At 44.2% G+C, this 16722-nt stretch overlaps 1 protein-coding gene across 8 annotated transcripts in view; it reads left to right on the plus strand.

The window, feature by feature from the left end:
- Window positions 1–16722, plus strand: part of RXRG (retinoid X receptor gamma) — a 139351-nt gene that overhangs the window by 79725 nt on the left and 42904 nt on the right. For 6 of the 8 annotated variants that reach the window (XM_014596042.3, XM_019500316.2, XM_059728314.1 and 3 more), the window contains exon 2: window positions 15080–15339. The exons of the other annotated variants lie outside the window; for them this stretch is intronic. In XM_014596042.3, the coding sequence (XP_014451528.2) occupies window positions 15080–15339 (260 nt within the window). The remainder of the gene's footprint in view (window positions 1–15079; window positions 15340–16722) is intronic. 8 annotated transcript variants of the gene reach the window in all.

Consider the following 16722-nt stretch of genomic DNA (forward strand, 5'->3'; position numbering starts at 1 on the left):
TAAAAGTGGTGCATTGCTTTTGTAACCCATGCTCCTTTACCAAATGAGAGGACTTGCTTCACTTTTTTCTTAGACTAGAGACGGTAGAGTTGAACTACTACTGATGTGCATGTGAGAGTCAGACTCCAGATGTCTAATACACACTGAAAATCTAATTTAGGGTCTGGCATTGAGTATGCAAATCAAGCAAGGCTTTTCTTCACAAGGCTGAGAGTTCCAGTGCAGGGAAAGAGCATTCGCATCACCTGCCTGCAATGCAGTGGGGCAGGGGACTCTTGTCTTATTCAGTGAATGTCCTGCCTTTATCCTTCAAATTGAAGTAATGCAGTAGGCAACATTTCTGGGATTCACTTGTCATGTTTCATTACCTGATGGACAGACTCTGGGACCATGTTAGGCTGTTTAAATGTCATGTGTACCAAAGTCTTCTGGAAAGGCTACAATTTCAGTTCTCTGGGCACCTGCTGGTACACAGGTTTTTGTTTTATTGTTTTCTTTTCCCCCCAGACCTAGTTTCTGTTCATCCATATAACAACATTATCCTCTCTATAAGCTCATCTTCTTTCTGGCCCCCTTCTTTCTTCTTCCCTCCCACCCTTCCCAAAAGTAAAGTTTTCATCTTTTGAAGTTTGGTGTACAAAGGGTAAAAATAAAATCGTTGCCCCTCTGCTCAGTCACTGAAGGTATGAGAGGCCTCTTGAATTATCTTCTTGTTTCAGAAGAAGTCGGATACGAAGTTTAGATATCTTCCTAGCATAACTTTTGTTTTATTTATGTCCTGTACCTTGATCCTGGAACAACAGTGGTCATAAATGGCACACAAGTCCTCTTCTTTCAGGAATCTTAGCCAAACAATACTGCTCTGTTCTAGGGTAGCAATTCTGCCCCAAGAATTGACTCTAGTTGCAGAAAATATGGCAAATTACAAAATCCTTCTGTTTGCAATTGGTCCTCCTTAACTTGACCCCAGCAAAACAACAATAATAAAGCATTTCTTCAAAGACCACTTTCTTGCCAACAAGAACTTGTAAAACTGTGTAATGGTACAATCTGGTGACTTCTGCTCTAGCCATATGACATGCTTACCTTGCAGTAGGCAGGCTGGCCTTTCTGGGAAGTTACTAAACTGGAAGTCAAAGGAGCTGGGTTCAGTTCCTTGTTCTGCTGCCCATTTCTTGTCACATTGGGTAAATCCATTGACCTGTCTACCTCCATTCTTTGTAAATGGAGACTATATAATAATGTTTCCTTTGTCTGTCTTGTCTATTGAAATTGTAACCTCTGTGCCAGGTACTGCACAAAGAGTCCCTTGCCACAAAGGGGCTATAATATCAGTTGAAACGTCTAGGCCTTACTGCAATACATGTAATGTTTCTGTTGGAGGATCTTGAAGTGCTTCATAGGAACTGAGGCAGACAAGGTTCTTTGAGTAGATGTGATATCTTTTATTAGACCAACCAAACATAGGAACTGATGCGCTATGTTTCAATTACTATATCCATTACACTTGTAACCTTGGGCGCAACACTACATGTGCCCTCACTTGAATAATGGGATCCTGGGGAACCCATTAGCCAGTAGCCCTGTCCAGCCCCCCTGGGAAGCTGCTGCAGTGCCACCAAGTGGAGAGCCTCCCCTTACAATCAAGCACCCTCGCAGATGATTCTCAAACTATTTACAAGATTTAATTATTTACACATAACAAATAATCATTAAATAAGCACACGGATATACCAACTAATAAACCCTCAATAACTTATTTACACAGACTCTCACTTGCACATGGTGTACTGGGGATCCCGTGTGCACTGCCCCTGGTGGGGTATCTCAGAGAGCGGGACTGTCTGTATTCCTGCACGTGGTCTGTGGATGCTCCCTGGCGCTGGTGTCCACCTCCATGCTCCTGGAGTCTCTGGGCAGCAAGGGTCTCCAGGCAGCAAGCAGCAGCTCCTCTTCTGCGGTTCCTGCAAGACAGCCTCCCCCTGCCTTTGACTACCCTTCCCCAGCTCTGCTGTGAGCAGTGTCTGGGTTGCAGGCTGTAGCAACCCTTCTGCACCACACAGCCTCACAGCTCTGGTAAATGCCGCCCCTCCCTGGGCTTTCCCTGCCCCTGAGGCCCCTCACCCCTCAGGGAAACTAGGGCAGACTCTGGCAGTCCACCACCCCTCCCCCAGCTCTGCTGTGCTCACCCAGCCACACCAGCTACAGTCAGGTCTTTCCAGGTTTAGAGTCTCCGCACAAGTAGTCCCTGCCTGATCCTGCCCCACAGCTTCCTGGGCTGGATACCGTGTCACTCTGTAGCAGCTTCTGCTTCTACAGGGCTCTCTCAGGGGCTTTCCGAGGGACCGCTGTGCTGAGACTCTGAATCTGGTCTCCATCCTGCCCCTCAGCCCCTCTCTCTCTCTTGTTCCCCCGCCCGGGAAAAACTGCTCCCCCTTTTATCCAAGCCTCTCAGCCAATCCCAGCTCAGTGCCCTTCCCTGGCTTCTGCTAAGGGCTCTATTTCAAAACTTTGCTGGGGTTACATCACCCCTCCCACTTCCAACAGGGCTGCTTCCAAAACAGCTTCACTTGTCCTCAGAGCCTGCAGTGTCCCCTCTGGGACAAACTCTGTCTCTCTGCTGGGCAGCCCTTCCCATTCTGTTCAGGTGGGTCTATTTTTTTAAAGGCTGCTGCACACTGATGGAAAAAACGGAGGCAGTGTGAGATGCAGTGGCTTGCTTTGAATTGCACAGACAGTCAGTGGCAGACTTGAAGCTAGACCTAAAGCACCTTTAAAATATGCTACTGTTTGTTTTGAAATGCCTTCACACACACAATTAACTTTTCATTAGCTATCTGAGTAGTAGGACAGATGCAGTAAAAACATGCAACCCCCTCCTGAACATTGCACAAAGATAAAATTTCATTGACATTCCTCTTGGACCCCCCAGTGCTTTCTATTTTAAGTAGAAGCACCAGAAGGGGGGGGCGGGGGGGGGGACCTCTTTATGGCATTTGAACCCAATTAGGAAGCTTGCTATTCCTGACCTAATATAAACCTTGGTATTTGTATTCTAAATTTTAATATATTTAATAGTAAAAAACTGTTTTGATAATTTTTCCCATAAAATTTTGATGAACTCTGTGTTTCTGGAGGGATTGGGGAGAACAACTTTTTCAGTTTTTCTGAGCCAGGAATTCATGAAAGTTGACTATTGTCAGAAAACTTCTGACCCCTCTACTTCCAAGTGTTACTCTTGAAAACTTTCAAATCCTATTTGACTCATAGTGCCCAGTGGATAAAATGGCAATCTTCCAGGATCATAACATCTGCGCACTAACCAGAGATGAGCTGAGCAGGGTACAGGGCCTGGGGCAAATTGGCTTGTGCAGGGCTCTGCCCCCACATGCCCTGGACGTGAAGAAGCTGGCAGCAGATTTGGGGGGGGGGGGGGAGGGGGAGGGGGGGGGAGCAGAGTGAGGGCTGCACCAAGTGGCCAGATGCGAAGCTGGTGGGAGCGCTGAGTTGCCATGGGACCCACGGAGCCGGCCGGAGTGGTTCCCAAAGTGCGGGGCCCAGGGCGGTTGCCCCAATTTGCCCCCACCCCCAAGGATGGCCCTGACTCTAATCATATACAGGCAACCCCTGCTTAGCACTCTTAATTGGCTCCTGAAAAAACAAGTGTTAAGGGAAACCAAAAGTATTTGACAACCCAAGATGGCAACCACAATCCCTTTTAATGACACAAAAGGGCGACTGCGAGTGTTATAACAAAGTTGCTGAGCGCTAAGTGAAATCGGGTATCAATTTCAAATGAGTGTTATAGCGAAATAGCGCTAAGTAGAACAGTGTTAAGTGGGGGTTGCCTGTATTTTAAATCATCTTAAATACATGGGTTGCCTTGGAGTATTCCATCTGTGGTGTTTCTTTTGTTTTATACTTCTGAATTCTGAAATACAGCAGTGCTTTCAAATGGAAATGCCGGGTATATTTGCATAGTATTGTTGTTATGGGGGAAGGGTGGCTGTCCAGTGAAGAACTGCTGCTTCTGTCCCCACAATTGCCTTTTATGAAGGGAGCTTCTGTAGCCTTTAGAAGAGCAAACTTTCCCTTAAAGTACGCCTCAGCCAAAATAGACGTTAGGGGTGGACAATGTGGGCAACTGCTCAGGAGGAGCCAGGTCAGGCAGTGCAGGTGGTAGCATGGTGCCTGCCTGGTGCACCATGCTGTTCTCCCTCCCCACTGGACTGTGCTTCGTGCCTCTGTCTACAGCAGCGCCATTGACTGGGGGGGCAGTGTGCCAGGGCAGGGTGCCAAAATACAAGTTTGCCCTGGGTGCCATTTTCCTAAGGCTGGCTCTGGCCTCAGCCTTGCTTTAATAAATTTTAGGGCGTTTTATACATGTGCTCCAGGAGTATGTGTGTGTAGGGATTGCTTTAATTAGAGTGGCTCTGAGAGCCACTCAAACTTAAGCACCTGGGGTGTCTCGTGTATCAGTGTCCCAGCACTTAAGCTGCCATTTTTAAACATGGGGACACTGATACACAAGATGCTGGAGTGTGTTAATTGTCATGCTCCAGTAGGCTTGAACCTGCTCTGGTGCATTGAAGCAGCCTTAGTTTTCATAACTTGGTTTGCTCTTGATCTCTGGAGAGACTACAAAGGTGTAGATGCAAGTGCAACTATGGGCCTATAGTGAAGACCTCACTGAGGTCAGGATTTCACCTCGCTACTTTAGCGAGCTGTTTTGAGCAGGTGGTTGGACTAGATCAGTGTTTCCCAACCTTTTTCAGCCCAAGGCATGTTTACATTTAATAACTTTTTTTTTTCTGCAGTGCACCTGTTAAGGCATTCCCCATCCTTATACCTATCATAGCTCGTTGCCATGGGAAAATTCTGCGGCACACCTGTTCATTTCTGATGGTACACTTTTTTTGCCACAGCACGCTAGTTGGGAACACTGAACTAAATGACCTGAAGTCACTTCCGAAGTCACTTCCAACCCTCATTTTCTATGATTCTACTAATGTGTTTGCTAGAATGGTAATAGCTTTTGTGTTGCTATCTTTGCCTTGCTTGCTATAAACCAAGGAGAGAGGGAGCTTTGCAAGTTGTTTATAGTTCTTTGAGTCATCCCTACTGTAAAGATTCTTGTGTTTCTAGAAAGAAACGGCAACAATGTGAACTAAATTCAGTACAGATATTGCCTAATGCATCACAAAAGCCTGTCCAAGCAGTTACAAGTTTCCATAAAGGTTAGTGCCTGAGCTCTGTCACATATAGCTGACATTATCATTTTTCTTTTGACCAGCAAGCAATGATAGCTACCAGCTGTGCGGACTACTTGCAGCATTGTGTTCAGATCTGGTCTGTTCTTTACTGCTCACAGAATGGTGAGATGTATAGGGTTTTTTTAAAGGCAAAAACATGCCACTTTGTTTTTAATTGTTTGAAAAATGTCTTTGATCAACTATCCCAGCCAGCTGTAGCAAGCAGCTTTTACTTGGGCTGACTTGATGCATGTACACAAGGGCTTTGCGAAATTTTGCTGGGTGTTTCGTTTCAAAGCTGTTTTGACACATTTCAAGCTTGAAACAGTGAAATTGAAACAAAACAAAAGGCTTCGAAACAGCTTTGAAATGAAACGAGGGCACTCAAAACGTCTAGTTTCAAAGCCAGGCTTACTTGGCATCAGCACTGGTCCCAGGAGGCAGCAGCAGCAGCCTCCTCTCATCCGGCATGCAGATCTGGGGGCCTGTGCCCCTGGGAGGGCTGCGGGGCTGTGCCAAACTCCTCCCAGGGGTGTAGGCCCCCAGATCTGCATGCTGGATGAGAGGAGGCTTTTGCTGTCGCTTGGGACTGGTGGCAGCATCAGTCTTCCCCAGCATTGGGTGCAGGCTGTGCCCAGTGCCAATTCCAGGCAACAGCCTCCTCTCATCTGGCGCACAGATCTGGGGGCTTGCACCCCCAGGAGGAGTCTGGCACAGCCCCACAGCATGCCGGATGAGAGGAGGCTGCTGCTGCTGCTGGTAAGTGTCAGGAGTTTTGCTTTGAACAGTTTGAGGTGCAGTTTCCCAGAATCCTCTGCACCTATCTCCTTGAAACTTGGCAGGCATCATCCCCTCAGAAAGGGCTACCATCCTTGAAAGTTTCATCCTAATCAGGCAAGAAGTGATAAAGTTTTAGGCATTTTCATGATTCCCCATTATAGCCTATGGGTAAAATGGCAAAACACGTCAGAACAGGGAAAGAGTTTCGTCAAAATGGCACTTCAAAACGAAACGAAATGACAAAACAAAACATTTTCCCTTTGAAACAGAAGTAAAAATGAAATGGTGCTGTTTCACACAGCTCTAATGTACACCACCTGATTGGCTTGGAGGGGAGCAAGCCCCCTCCGTAAAGTCACATAAGGCAATGGATGACAGGCTGTTGGACAAACTTTTCAGGGTGCTAGTTGTTTTCCTTGAAGACAACTGTGCCTCGGTTCTTGGCTTATCCTCTGGCTGTGTAACTGCTATCAAAGCCCCAGTTTTTGCATTGGGCCTGACCACCCATGTCTTGTAGAACAAGAGGCTGTTTTTGGGGTGTTAAACCCATTTACTATGTTTTCTTTGTCTAGTTTTATCTGGTACCCAAGATGCTAAAAATCTAGGCATGGGACAGTTTTTCTTATGTCAATTTGTTGATAATTTCTTGTCCATTACAACACATTTGGGCATGACTACATGGAGAGGCCTCAAAATGCTGATTTGTACTTGAGCTGTGACAGAAATCACATGGTCTTCCCTGTGCTGTTTTTAGTCACAGTGTTATAATTTCTGCTAGTGGTATTTATTCTTGGAACAGATTTTGGTTCTGGTACCATTTTTGACTGGTTTGAAATACTTGTGAGAACTTTCCTGTGAATTTTCTGGTGTAGACACCTGTAGATTTACTTCAGCAGCACACTATTTCATATGCGTTTCCATGTAAGAAAGAGCTGGATGTAACACCACTGGCATCCCACCTTACTCTAACAAATCCTGTTCAAGAGGCAAGGATTTTTGGGTGATTTATCTTTTTTTGGACCAACTACATACCTGGATGATATTTTGTATATCAAGGTACAAGGTGCCCTTCCTCAGATCCTGAGTGCCTTCAGGGGCAGATCTAGGGGAAGTGCAGTGGCATAGTTACATCCCCTTTGATTCCTGCTGTACCCAAACTTTAAAACTGTCTGGGAGAAGCAGTGGCATTTCTATTCAGGAAGCAGTCAGTCAACTGAATTGATGGCTCATTAACATTTACTGATTCCTTTTAATGTTTCTTCATTCCAAAAGTGTTCATGACCCTCTCTCCTTTTTAATGGTCCTAATGTCCCACTATTCAAACTGTCCTTCAAACTTCCGCAATTGTGCTGTTTTGTGAGCCATTCCTGGTAATGTCTCTCTAGTTCATGGCCCTGCAGATTTTGTTTTTAACTCCAACTAAAAACCGTAACTCAGGTGTGGTAATATTATCTCATATGTCAAAGTGACGCATTGGAGACACTGTCAAGACCTTCAACAAGATCAGATTTTGCTTCACAAATTTGAAAAAAAAGATGTACATTTAAATATGATGACTACAGGACACTATCTTTTGACTATCTGACCACTTTTGCCTAGTTTCTTGTGTTCTGTTAAACTTAATATATAATCTAGCAACTTAGTACACATTCCACTAAAGTTGTATTTGTTTTTGTTTTATTTAAATGGTATAATATAGTACTAAGCTCCTAGCATATTAGTAAAGCTTCTAATTTCTCTTTAATTGGAGAAAAATATGGATTGTGTTTATATGTAATAATGCACTGCACCATCTGCACGCCCATTTTCAAAACCCTAGATCTGCCCATGGGGCCTCCCATCAATGGTCACTGTTATGAGACATGAACAATATGTTTACCTTGAGTTGCTATAATTATAGATTTGTCTGGATTTAAGTGGATCTTTTTATTCCTGTGAATTTTTTTTTTACACTGGTGTGTGTGTGTGTGTGTGTGTGTACGTGCCTGTCTGTCTGTCATACATACACACTTAATTGTCTACAGTACTGTAGACAGCTTGGATCCCAAGCACTCAAAAATTGAGTCAACTTCAAAAATAACAAAACTGACTTAACAGTAAGGAGACCTTTAAAAATTATGAGCACAAATCCTTCTTATCCTTTAGGGCTCATGTTTTTTCAGCTTTTCTCTGCACCCAGGGGAGCTCAAAATGTGCTTGCCTAAAAAAATGGGAGCTTGAATTTTTGTCACATGATAATCTGACTCCAGGAGTCATTTGTTTAAGAACATCTCCAAATATTTTAATATCTTTTAAAAATAAAATTTAAGACTAAGCTATAATCCTGTAACTCCAGGAGGCCTTAAACGAAATAAACCCACAAGGCTCATGGCAAAATAGTTTAAGTTGGAAACACTTGGTGTGCCACACTACAACTTATGAGCAAATGAGCTATACTGCTGCTAACCTTTTCTGCTGATTTTAACTTAATACCAAACATTTGCCTGAAAAGATGCAGGGAAGATCTGTTTTGACACTGAGCCATATATCTGTTGCAAATAACTCCCAACATTAATATATTTGTACATGGTGCCTGCAACCTCAGGAAACCTCAGTAGGTTGCTACTATAATTTCTTTTGAAATGCTTCTTGGGCTGAATGGCTATTGCAGGAAGTAGCTGAATCTGTATCTCCTTTATGGGTGGATATTACCATATTTTTTAAATGTATATTTGATAGAATATGCTGAATTTTTATTTTGTTTCATAGGGATAATAAATAAATCCAATTTTCTCTTTGTATAATCTGTGACTTTTTTATCCAAGATACTAGAAACACATTACTTAAATGCTTGCCCCCCTGCCCCCACAAAAGGATTTTTGATTAAATCGATAACTTCAGTAATGCATAGAAAAGCTTTTAGTTTGATTTATCTCTTGTATCTTTGCAAAGAGTTGGTTTCAAAAACATTTTTTAAAAATGTGAAAAAGATCTTTTTTAACTAAAAAGGCTGCTTGAACCATTTCTTTGACCAGATGCCCTGGTGGGATATTTAATGTGGCTAGTGAAAAATGACCTGTCTTTCTCTGGTTTTACCTGGTACCCAGGACACTGGGACTCTGGACACTGTTTAATTTCCTTGTCGCTAGTATTGTCACCTCTAGTTAATGCTCTGTTCCAGTCTTGTAGATTTAGGCTTCATTACAACTCTAGGGTGCGTGGTTTTTCTACCATGAAATGTATCTACTTGATGAGGTCATCCCATTTAGCAGTTTTCCTTAAGCTTTTTCCATCCTTGAAATTTCTTTAGGCAATTCAAAGAACAGGATTTTGTTGTTTTTTTCCTTATATGCTACAGTATCAAGAGTAGTTTTCATTTTAATCTTATTTCCCTTAGGAAACCACCCTGTTACATGAAATATGTTTTTTTTTCTTTTCTGTATTCTGAATGGGCAGGTGATGGTGGGGTTGGGCCTAGTTATCAGGTTGAAGATCCAACCACTCTTGGGGTGCTTCTTTGCTGTGGTTACATGCTTTTGCTAGTTCATTTCAAAGCCCACTCCATCTACCTGCTCCCTCTTGACTGCTCCACACCTGGGAATGCACAGGATCCTTTTTTGTGGTCATCCAGGATCCTTCTTTGTGGCTCTCTCAAGCATGTTGAACAGTGAAATCCCAAGATCAGCTATAGAGGATGTCCCAAAGTCACCTCACCAGTGTGTTTCCAGATTTGGGTGGGCAGAGCATGTTTGGCAATGGCACATTCTGACGGTATAGACCTGCTCTGGAACAGGGGTATTCTGTGTAGATTATTAGATGCTTTGCATCTGTCATACTTGCATGTAGCAAATCCAATGCCTGCCTGTACACAAATGCCAGGAGCTTGGGGAATAAGCAGGAGGAGCTCATCCTCCTGCTCAGTGCAAACAATTACGATGTCATAGGGATCACAGAGACCTGGTGGGACTCCACCCATGACTGGACCACAGGGATAGATGGCTATACCCTGTACAAGAGGGATCGTGTAGAGAAAAGGGGCGGGGGTGTAGCTCTCTGTGTTAGGGAAAGCTACGCGTCCCTGCAAGCCGATATTGGCGACCAGGGTGGACAGCTGGAGACCCTCTGGGTTAAAATCCGTGGGGAACACGGCACAGCGGACACAATGGTGGGAGTCTATTACAGACCTCCCACCCAAAGTCCTGAGCTAGACCAGGAGTTTGCCCAGGAACTGGCTGAGGCAGCTTGTTCCAGGACCATGGTTGTCATGGGTGACTTCAATTACCCAGACATCTCGTGGGAGGATCGCTTAGCAAAATCTGAGCGGTCGCAGAGCTTCCTCTCATGCGTGGATGACCTCTACCTGACTCAAGAAGTCTATGGGCCAACGAGAGGCAAAGCGCTGCTCGACCTGGTGCTGGCTACTGGGGAGGACCTAGTCGGCGACCTGGTGATCGATGGGAAGCTGGGTGACAGCGACCACGAGCTGATCACCTTCACCATCTGCCGAAAAGCTGGCAAGTCGGTCAGCAACACGCAAGTCCTTGACTTCAGGAAAGCCGACTTGGACAAGCTCAGGAGGCTTGTCAGTGAGGCCCTAAGGGACTGTGACCGCAGGGAGAGGGGAGTTCAAGAAGAGTGGTTGCTCCTCAAGGGAGCGATCCTCAATGCACAAACTAAGTCTATTCCATCTCGGAGGAAAGGCAGCAAGAGGGCACAGCAGCCCCCCTGGCTCTCCAGGGACCTAGCAGACCTCCTGAGGCTAAAAAGAAAGGCCTACAAAGGATGGAGGGTGGGAGTCACCTCCAAGGAGGATTATTCTGCACTGGTCCGGTCCTGTAGGGAGCAGACCAGGAAAGCCAAGGCTGCAACTGAACTCCAGCTAGCTTTGAGCATCAAGGACAATAAAAAGTCCTTTTTCAGATATGTGGGGAGCCGGAGGAAAAGCAGGGGCAACGTTGGACCCCTGCTGAACCAGATGGGGCAACTGACAACTGACGCCCAGGAAAAAGCCAACCTATTAAATAGGTACTTTGCGTCGGTCTTTCATCAGCCCCATGGGACGCCTGTGCCTGCTACAGGGCCGGGAAGTCCGGGTGAGGGTGATCCCCTGCCCTCCATTAATGCTGACTTTGTGAAGGAACATCTTGAGAAGCTGGATACCTTCAAGTCAGCCGGCCCTGACAATCTTCACCCCAGGGTACTCAAGGAGCTGGCGAGCATCATAGCCCAGGCTCTAGCGCGGATCTTTGAAAACTCTTGGCGCTCTGGTGTAGTGCCCGAAGACTGGAAGAAGGCCAACGTGGTGCCTATCTTCAAGAAAGGGAGGAAAGTGGATCCGGCTAACTATAGGCCCATCAGCCTGACTTCTATCCCGGGGAAGATCTTAGAAAAGTTTATTAAGGAGGCCATCCTTAATGGACTGGCCGACGCCAACATCTTAAGGGATAGCCAGCACGGGTTTGTTGCGGGTAGGTCTTGCTTGACCGATCTCATTTCCTTCTACGACCAGGTGACCTATCACCTGGACAAGGGAGATGAGATTGATGTCATATATCTTGACTTCAAAAAAGCCTTCGATCTGGTGTCCCATGATCGTCTCTTGGAGAAACTGGCCAATTGTCGCCTTGGGTCCCCCACGATCCACTGGTTGGAAAATTGGCTCTGGGGTCGGACCCAGAGGGTAGTAATTGATGGAAGTCTCTCATCGTGGTGTCCTGTGACCAGTGGGGTCCCCCAGGGCTCTGTCCTTGGACCCATACTGTTCAACATCTTCATTAACGATGTGGACACTGGAGTCAGAAGCGGACTGGCCGAGTTCGCCGATGACACCAAACTTTGGGGCAAAGCATCCACACCAGAAGACAGGCGGGTGATCCAGGCTGACCTGGACAGGCTCAGCAAGTGGGCGGATGAGAATCTGATGGTGTTCAACGCCGATAAATGCAAGGTTCTCCATCTTGGGAAAAAAAACCCGCAGCATCCTTATAGGCTCGGCAGTGCTATGTTGGTTAGCACTATGGAAGAAAGAGACTTGGGGGCCATCATTGACCACAAGATGAACATGAGCCTGCAATGCTAGTAAAGCGACCAAAACGCTGGCTTGCATCCATAGATGCTTCTCAAGCAAATCCCGGGACGTCATTCTCCCCCTGTACTCGGCCTTAGTGAGGCCACAGCTGGAGTACTGCGTCCAGTTTTGGGCTCCACAATTCAAAAAGGATGTGGAGAAGCTTGAGAGAGTCCAGAGAAGAGCCACGCGCATGATCAGGGGTCAGGGAAGCAGACCCTACGATGACAGGCTGAGAGCCCTGGGGCTCTTTAGCCTGGAAAAGCGCAGGCTCAGGGGTGATCTGATGGCCACCTACAAGTTTATCAGGGGTGACCACCAGTATCTAGGGGAACGTTTGTTCACCAGAGCGCCCCAAGGGATGACGAGGACGAATGGTCACAAACTACTACAAGATCGTTTCAGGCTGGACATAAGGAAGAATTTCTTTACTGTCCGAGCCCCCAAGGTCTGGAACAGCCTGCCGCCGGAGGTTGTTCAAGCGCCTTCATTGAACACCTTCAAGATGAAACTGGATGCTTATCTTGCTGGGATCCTATGACCCCAGCTGACGTCCTGCCCTTTGGGCGGGGGGCTGGACTCGATGATCTTCCGAGGTCCCTTCCAGCCCTAATGTCTATGAAATCTATGAAATCAATGGCTAACCTGAGTTATAATTTGATGTGGAATAAAAGAAAGGAGGGGCTGGCTTTGTTGCTGAGGCTGGTACTTGGGAGTCCTAGGATTAATCCTAAAACCTGTCTACTTGAGTAGAATTGACCAGATGAGCTACTTTTAAATAAATCATCACTTGAACACTACTGCAAAACAAGAGTAGTTTTGTTTGTTTGTTTTTTATTCATAATTTAATTACTTTCCCTTTTTTGAAGCATACTAATTATTCTGGAATAAAAATTTATTCTAGTACACAGTGTCCATACATGAAGCTATGTTAAAACAGCTATTGTAGAATAGCTTATCCTTCAGTAATCATTCCAGTCAATTTTCTCATAACAAAAAATCCCAAGTTACTTTCCATGCCTCAGTTACCCATATATAAAAGGTTTTTTTGTTAACAGAACTGTCTTGAGAGGAGCGTTGTGAAGAAGGATGAATTCGCTAATGTTTGTGACGTTCTTGACTACAATAAGGACAGTGACCATATAGATATTTGCATAGACAAATTTTATAATCTCATCTATCGTTGCCAGTCATTCCTTATTCCAATTCTCACTTCTATACTTTAAGGGTACATTAATGAACCAAGCGTCACAGGAACTCTGAAGAGCAGATGTAAGTGCTACGGTTTTCAGCTGGTTTCTACAGCTGAGGAACATCCAGTGTTTTCCAAAGAAAGAAAACTGAAATGATGTATTGCAGGAGAATTCTGAGGCAATGTCCAGAACTTCACTGGTATCTCACAAGATCTGGGCATAGCCTTCAGCCCAGGGCACTTACCAAGTTTTGGCAAGCCATCAAGGGCTACATGATGGGCAGCCAGGGGCAGATGAATATAAATTTTCTAAATTTTTTTAGGGGCCCTGCAGGCTGGATAGAATGGCCTGGCAGGCCACATCCAGCCCTCAGGCTGCATTTTGCTCACCCCTGCTTTAGCCCCTAGGTAAGCCTTTGACTTTTGTGCAACTTGCTTTTCCTTCATATGTTCCTGAATTTATTGGCCCATCCCTAATTTGCAGTACTAGCTATTTAACAATTTGGTGGAAGAATATTTATCTACTAGTTTCTCAGGGCAGTACCTCTATCCCTGTGAGTTGGAATAGTCTCATATGATCAGAGAGGTGATTATGGACAGTGGTAAGGTCATCACAGTTGACTTTTTCCATTGCTGGCACAGAGTATGTTTGTTTCTATTGACTTTGTTAGTAAAGCAGCTTTTCTTCTTTTAACATTACTGCAAAGTTATTTATGTGACAGTGTTTGTTATTTTACCTGAAGTAACAATCAAATCTGATTCAAAGGGAAGATGCACAATAAAGACAGGAAAAGGTCAACTTCCTGAATAACATTAAAGACATTTGTCAGAGTCAAAGAGGACTGGATTCTGCTGCTATCAACCTATTTCAAATTTAATTTTGCACAGGGAAAGGAAAAAGGTCTTTGTCAATTCTTTCTTTCTTCTGCTTCTTGGATCAATTTTCCCAGTGGAAAAGCAAACACGCAGCAAAAGGATGCAGTAGCAATGACAGCAACAGAAGCCTTGAAGGCAGAGGGGCCATCTTGATTAATAGGTAGAGCAAAGGGACAGAAAGCAGGGTTTCTGGGTACTAATCCTAACTGCTAGCAGTGTGTAGTGCAGTTTTAAGGCACATTTCACTTCTGTCTCAGTATTCCTCTGTTAAATAGAGATGGTATCTATCTTACAGTGTGGGGGCATAATTGTTCTGCAGGGGGAAGAGATGATTCTTGTATGGAAAATTCTCATTTCCTGATGCTTTCCAAGTAAGGAAGCTGTTCTCTCAGAGGACTGCTGCAGGGAGGACCTTGAATGAAGAACAGGAGAAATGCATTGTATAATAAAGATTCTCCAAGGGCCAGCCTCTCTTTAAGAGTGGCACGCTTTCTAAAAGCATTAATCTCCGAGGTCTTTTTTCCCCGTTTGTTTTCTGGGTTGTTCAGTCAGACCTAGAGGAATGTTTGGCTTTGTTCTAGTTTCAAAGGCTTACTTTTTATAATTTCAGTGTATGTTTATTTTTATCTTGAACTTTAGCTTTAAATCTTAAACAGAATCTGTAGTACACACTTCATAAAGAGAGAGAGAAGTGTTCAGTTTAAACATTTGGACAAGGTGCAGAGCCATTCAGCTCCTGGTCACCGACTCAGATTTGAGACCAGACTGGTAATGCCTGAAGGTAGTAGTGGTTGGGTTTTGTTTTCGTTTTGGTGGACCAAGTTAGACATGAGTTTGCATCTCTAGTCTAAAAGCCAGTAATGCTAGTCCCAGTCACCAAAATCCCAGTGGCTTGTGTTGGTTACTATATCTTTCATTCTACCCTACTTTTAGATTCTCCTGTTCACACCAATTCCACGCCTGTGAGCCCCTCATTGAGCCTTCACACAGGGAATTCAGTGGATGGCCATCTTAACTACATCGAGGCTCCAGTGAGTGCTGCAAGGACAATTTCATCCCCAATGAATGCTATAGGGTCTTCTATGAATGCTCTGGGTTCACCATACAGAGTCATAGCTTCATCCATTGGATCTCATTCTGTTTCTCTGTCCTCAAGTCCGGGCATGAATTTTGTATCTCATACAAGTCCTCAGGTAGGCAATGTTTACTGTCCTTATATTATAAACTGGGTTTGTTTCAATTGTGAATGATAGAGCTGGAACACTTGGAGGAATTTTTACTTGTTGAATTTAAGCCATTTATAGGGATTTGATCTGACAAGGCTTCTCTCCCTTTTGATTGCTTCTGCATAAAAGTCCCATGAATATGAAGAGAGAAGATACCCTCATATATTTTGTTACATAGTGAATAGTTGTTAGAGAGAATTAATTCCTGATTCAGTTCCAGGCTAAAGGGAGCCATGCAACTGGTTAAGCTTTATGGAAAAATAGAGATTGAGACATCCTGTAGGCCTTTTCAAAGCCAAGAATCTCTTGCTGTTGAATTTGTTTCATTTATACACAATTGGTGGGGCCTTGATCCTTTTTTAAAGCAAACACAAAAGAATGGAAACATAAAAGCGAGATACAAGTCATGGAAATAAAATCTACACATATAATATTACCTTGTTCCTGAGCTTATTTGTTCACAATCTGAAAAGCTGTTTGAAAAGTTCGTTAAAAATTCAAAATTTTAAATAAAAAAAAAAAGGAAATTTTAAATCCCTATCCTCCAGTTCTTCAGTCACCTTCTAGCAATATGTTGGCAGTGCAGGATCATACCCTACAATATGTTTGCATCTGCTTTAATGAGGCCAATTTCCCAGTCAAGTGTCCCAACCAAGGTTAGCCAAAGAAAGCAAAATGTCAGCAATGGAAGCCCTAAATCTCATTGTGTTCTAATACCAAGAAGCTACTTGATAGTATCACTTCATTGGGATTAAGTTTAAGACCTGTTTTGTGATACAACATCTTTGAAGATAATATTATGTTTCATATTTCTAGTAGGGAGAAAAACAAGAATGGGATTAAAGTACCTCAAGTATCCACTGTAAATGCATGCTGCCATCATGCCTACCAACTTGCTTTAATATGAACAACAGTGGGCCTGAGTCTCAGTTTTATACTAAGACAGGCAAAGTGCTTTGTGATACTCTGATATCTTTTTATTAGACCAACTCAAAGAGTTGAAAAAAATTCTTCTTTGCAAGATTTTGGGCACAAACATCCTTTATCAGGCTGTGGAAGCATCTACAGTTGGTCTGTGCTCTTTCTGGATGGAAGCCCTTTGGGTTTATTATACTAAGACCTTTGGGCTACCCTGGCAGCATCAAGGGACTTCAAAATAAATATAATCACCCCCCCCCCCCATGAAACAGGAAGACAGGAGGCCAGTGTCAGGTTAGTCAAAGGGGTACACAGAACCCCTGAATCCTTGTTGCAGTTGAAATGCAGTGTACTTCAGCTATTTCGTGCTTATCTAGAAAGATATCAAAACCAGAGAAAAAGTTACAGCAACTCTGGGGCAGCTCTAACTTA

Source organism: Alligator mississippiensis, chromosome 5, assembly GCF_030867095.1.
Source record: "Alligator mississippiensis isolate rAllMis1 chromosome 5, rAllMis1, whole genome shotgun sequence".
Lineage (NCBI taxonomy): Eukaryota > Metazoa > Chordata > Crocodylia > Alligatoridae > Alligator > Alligator mississippiensis.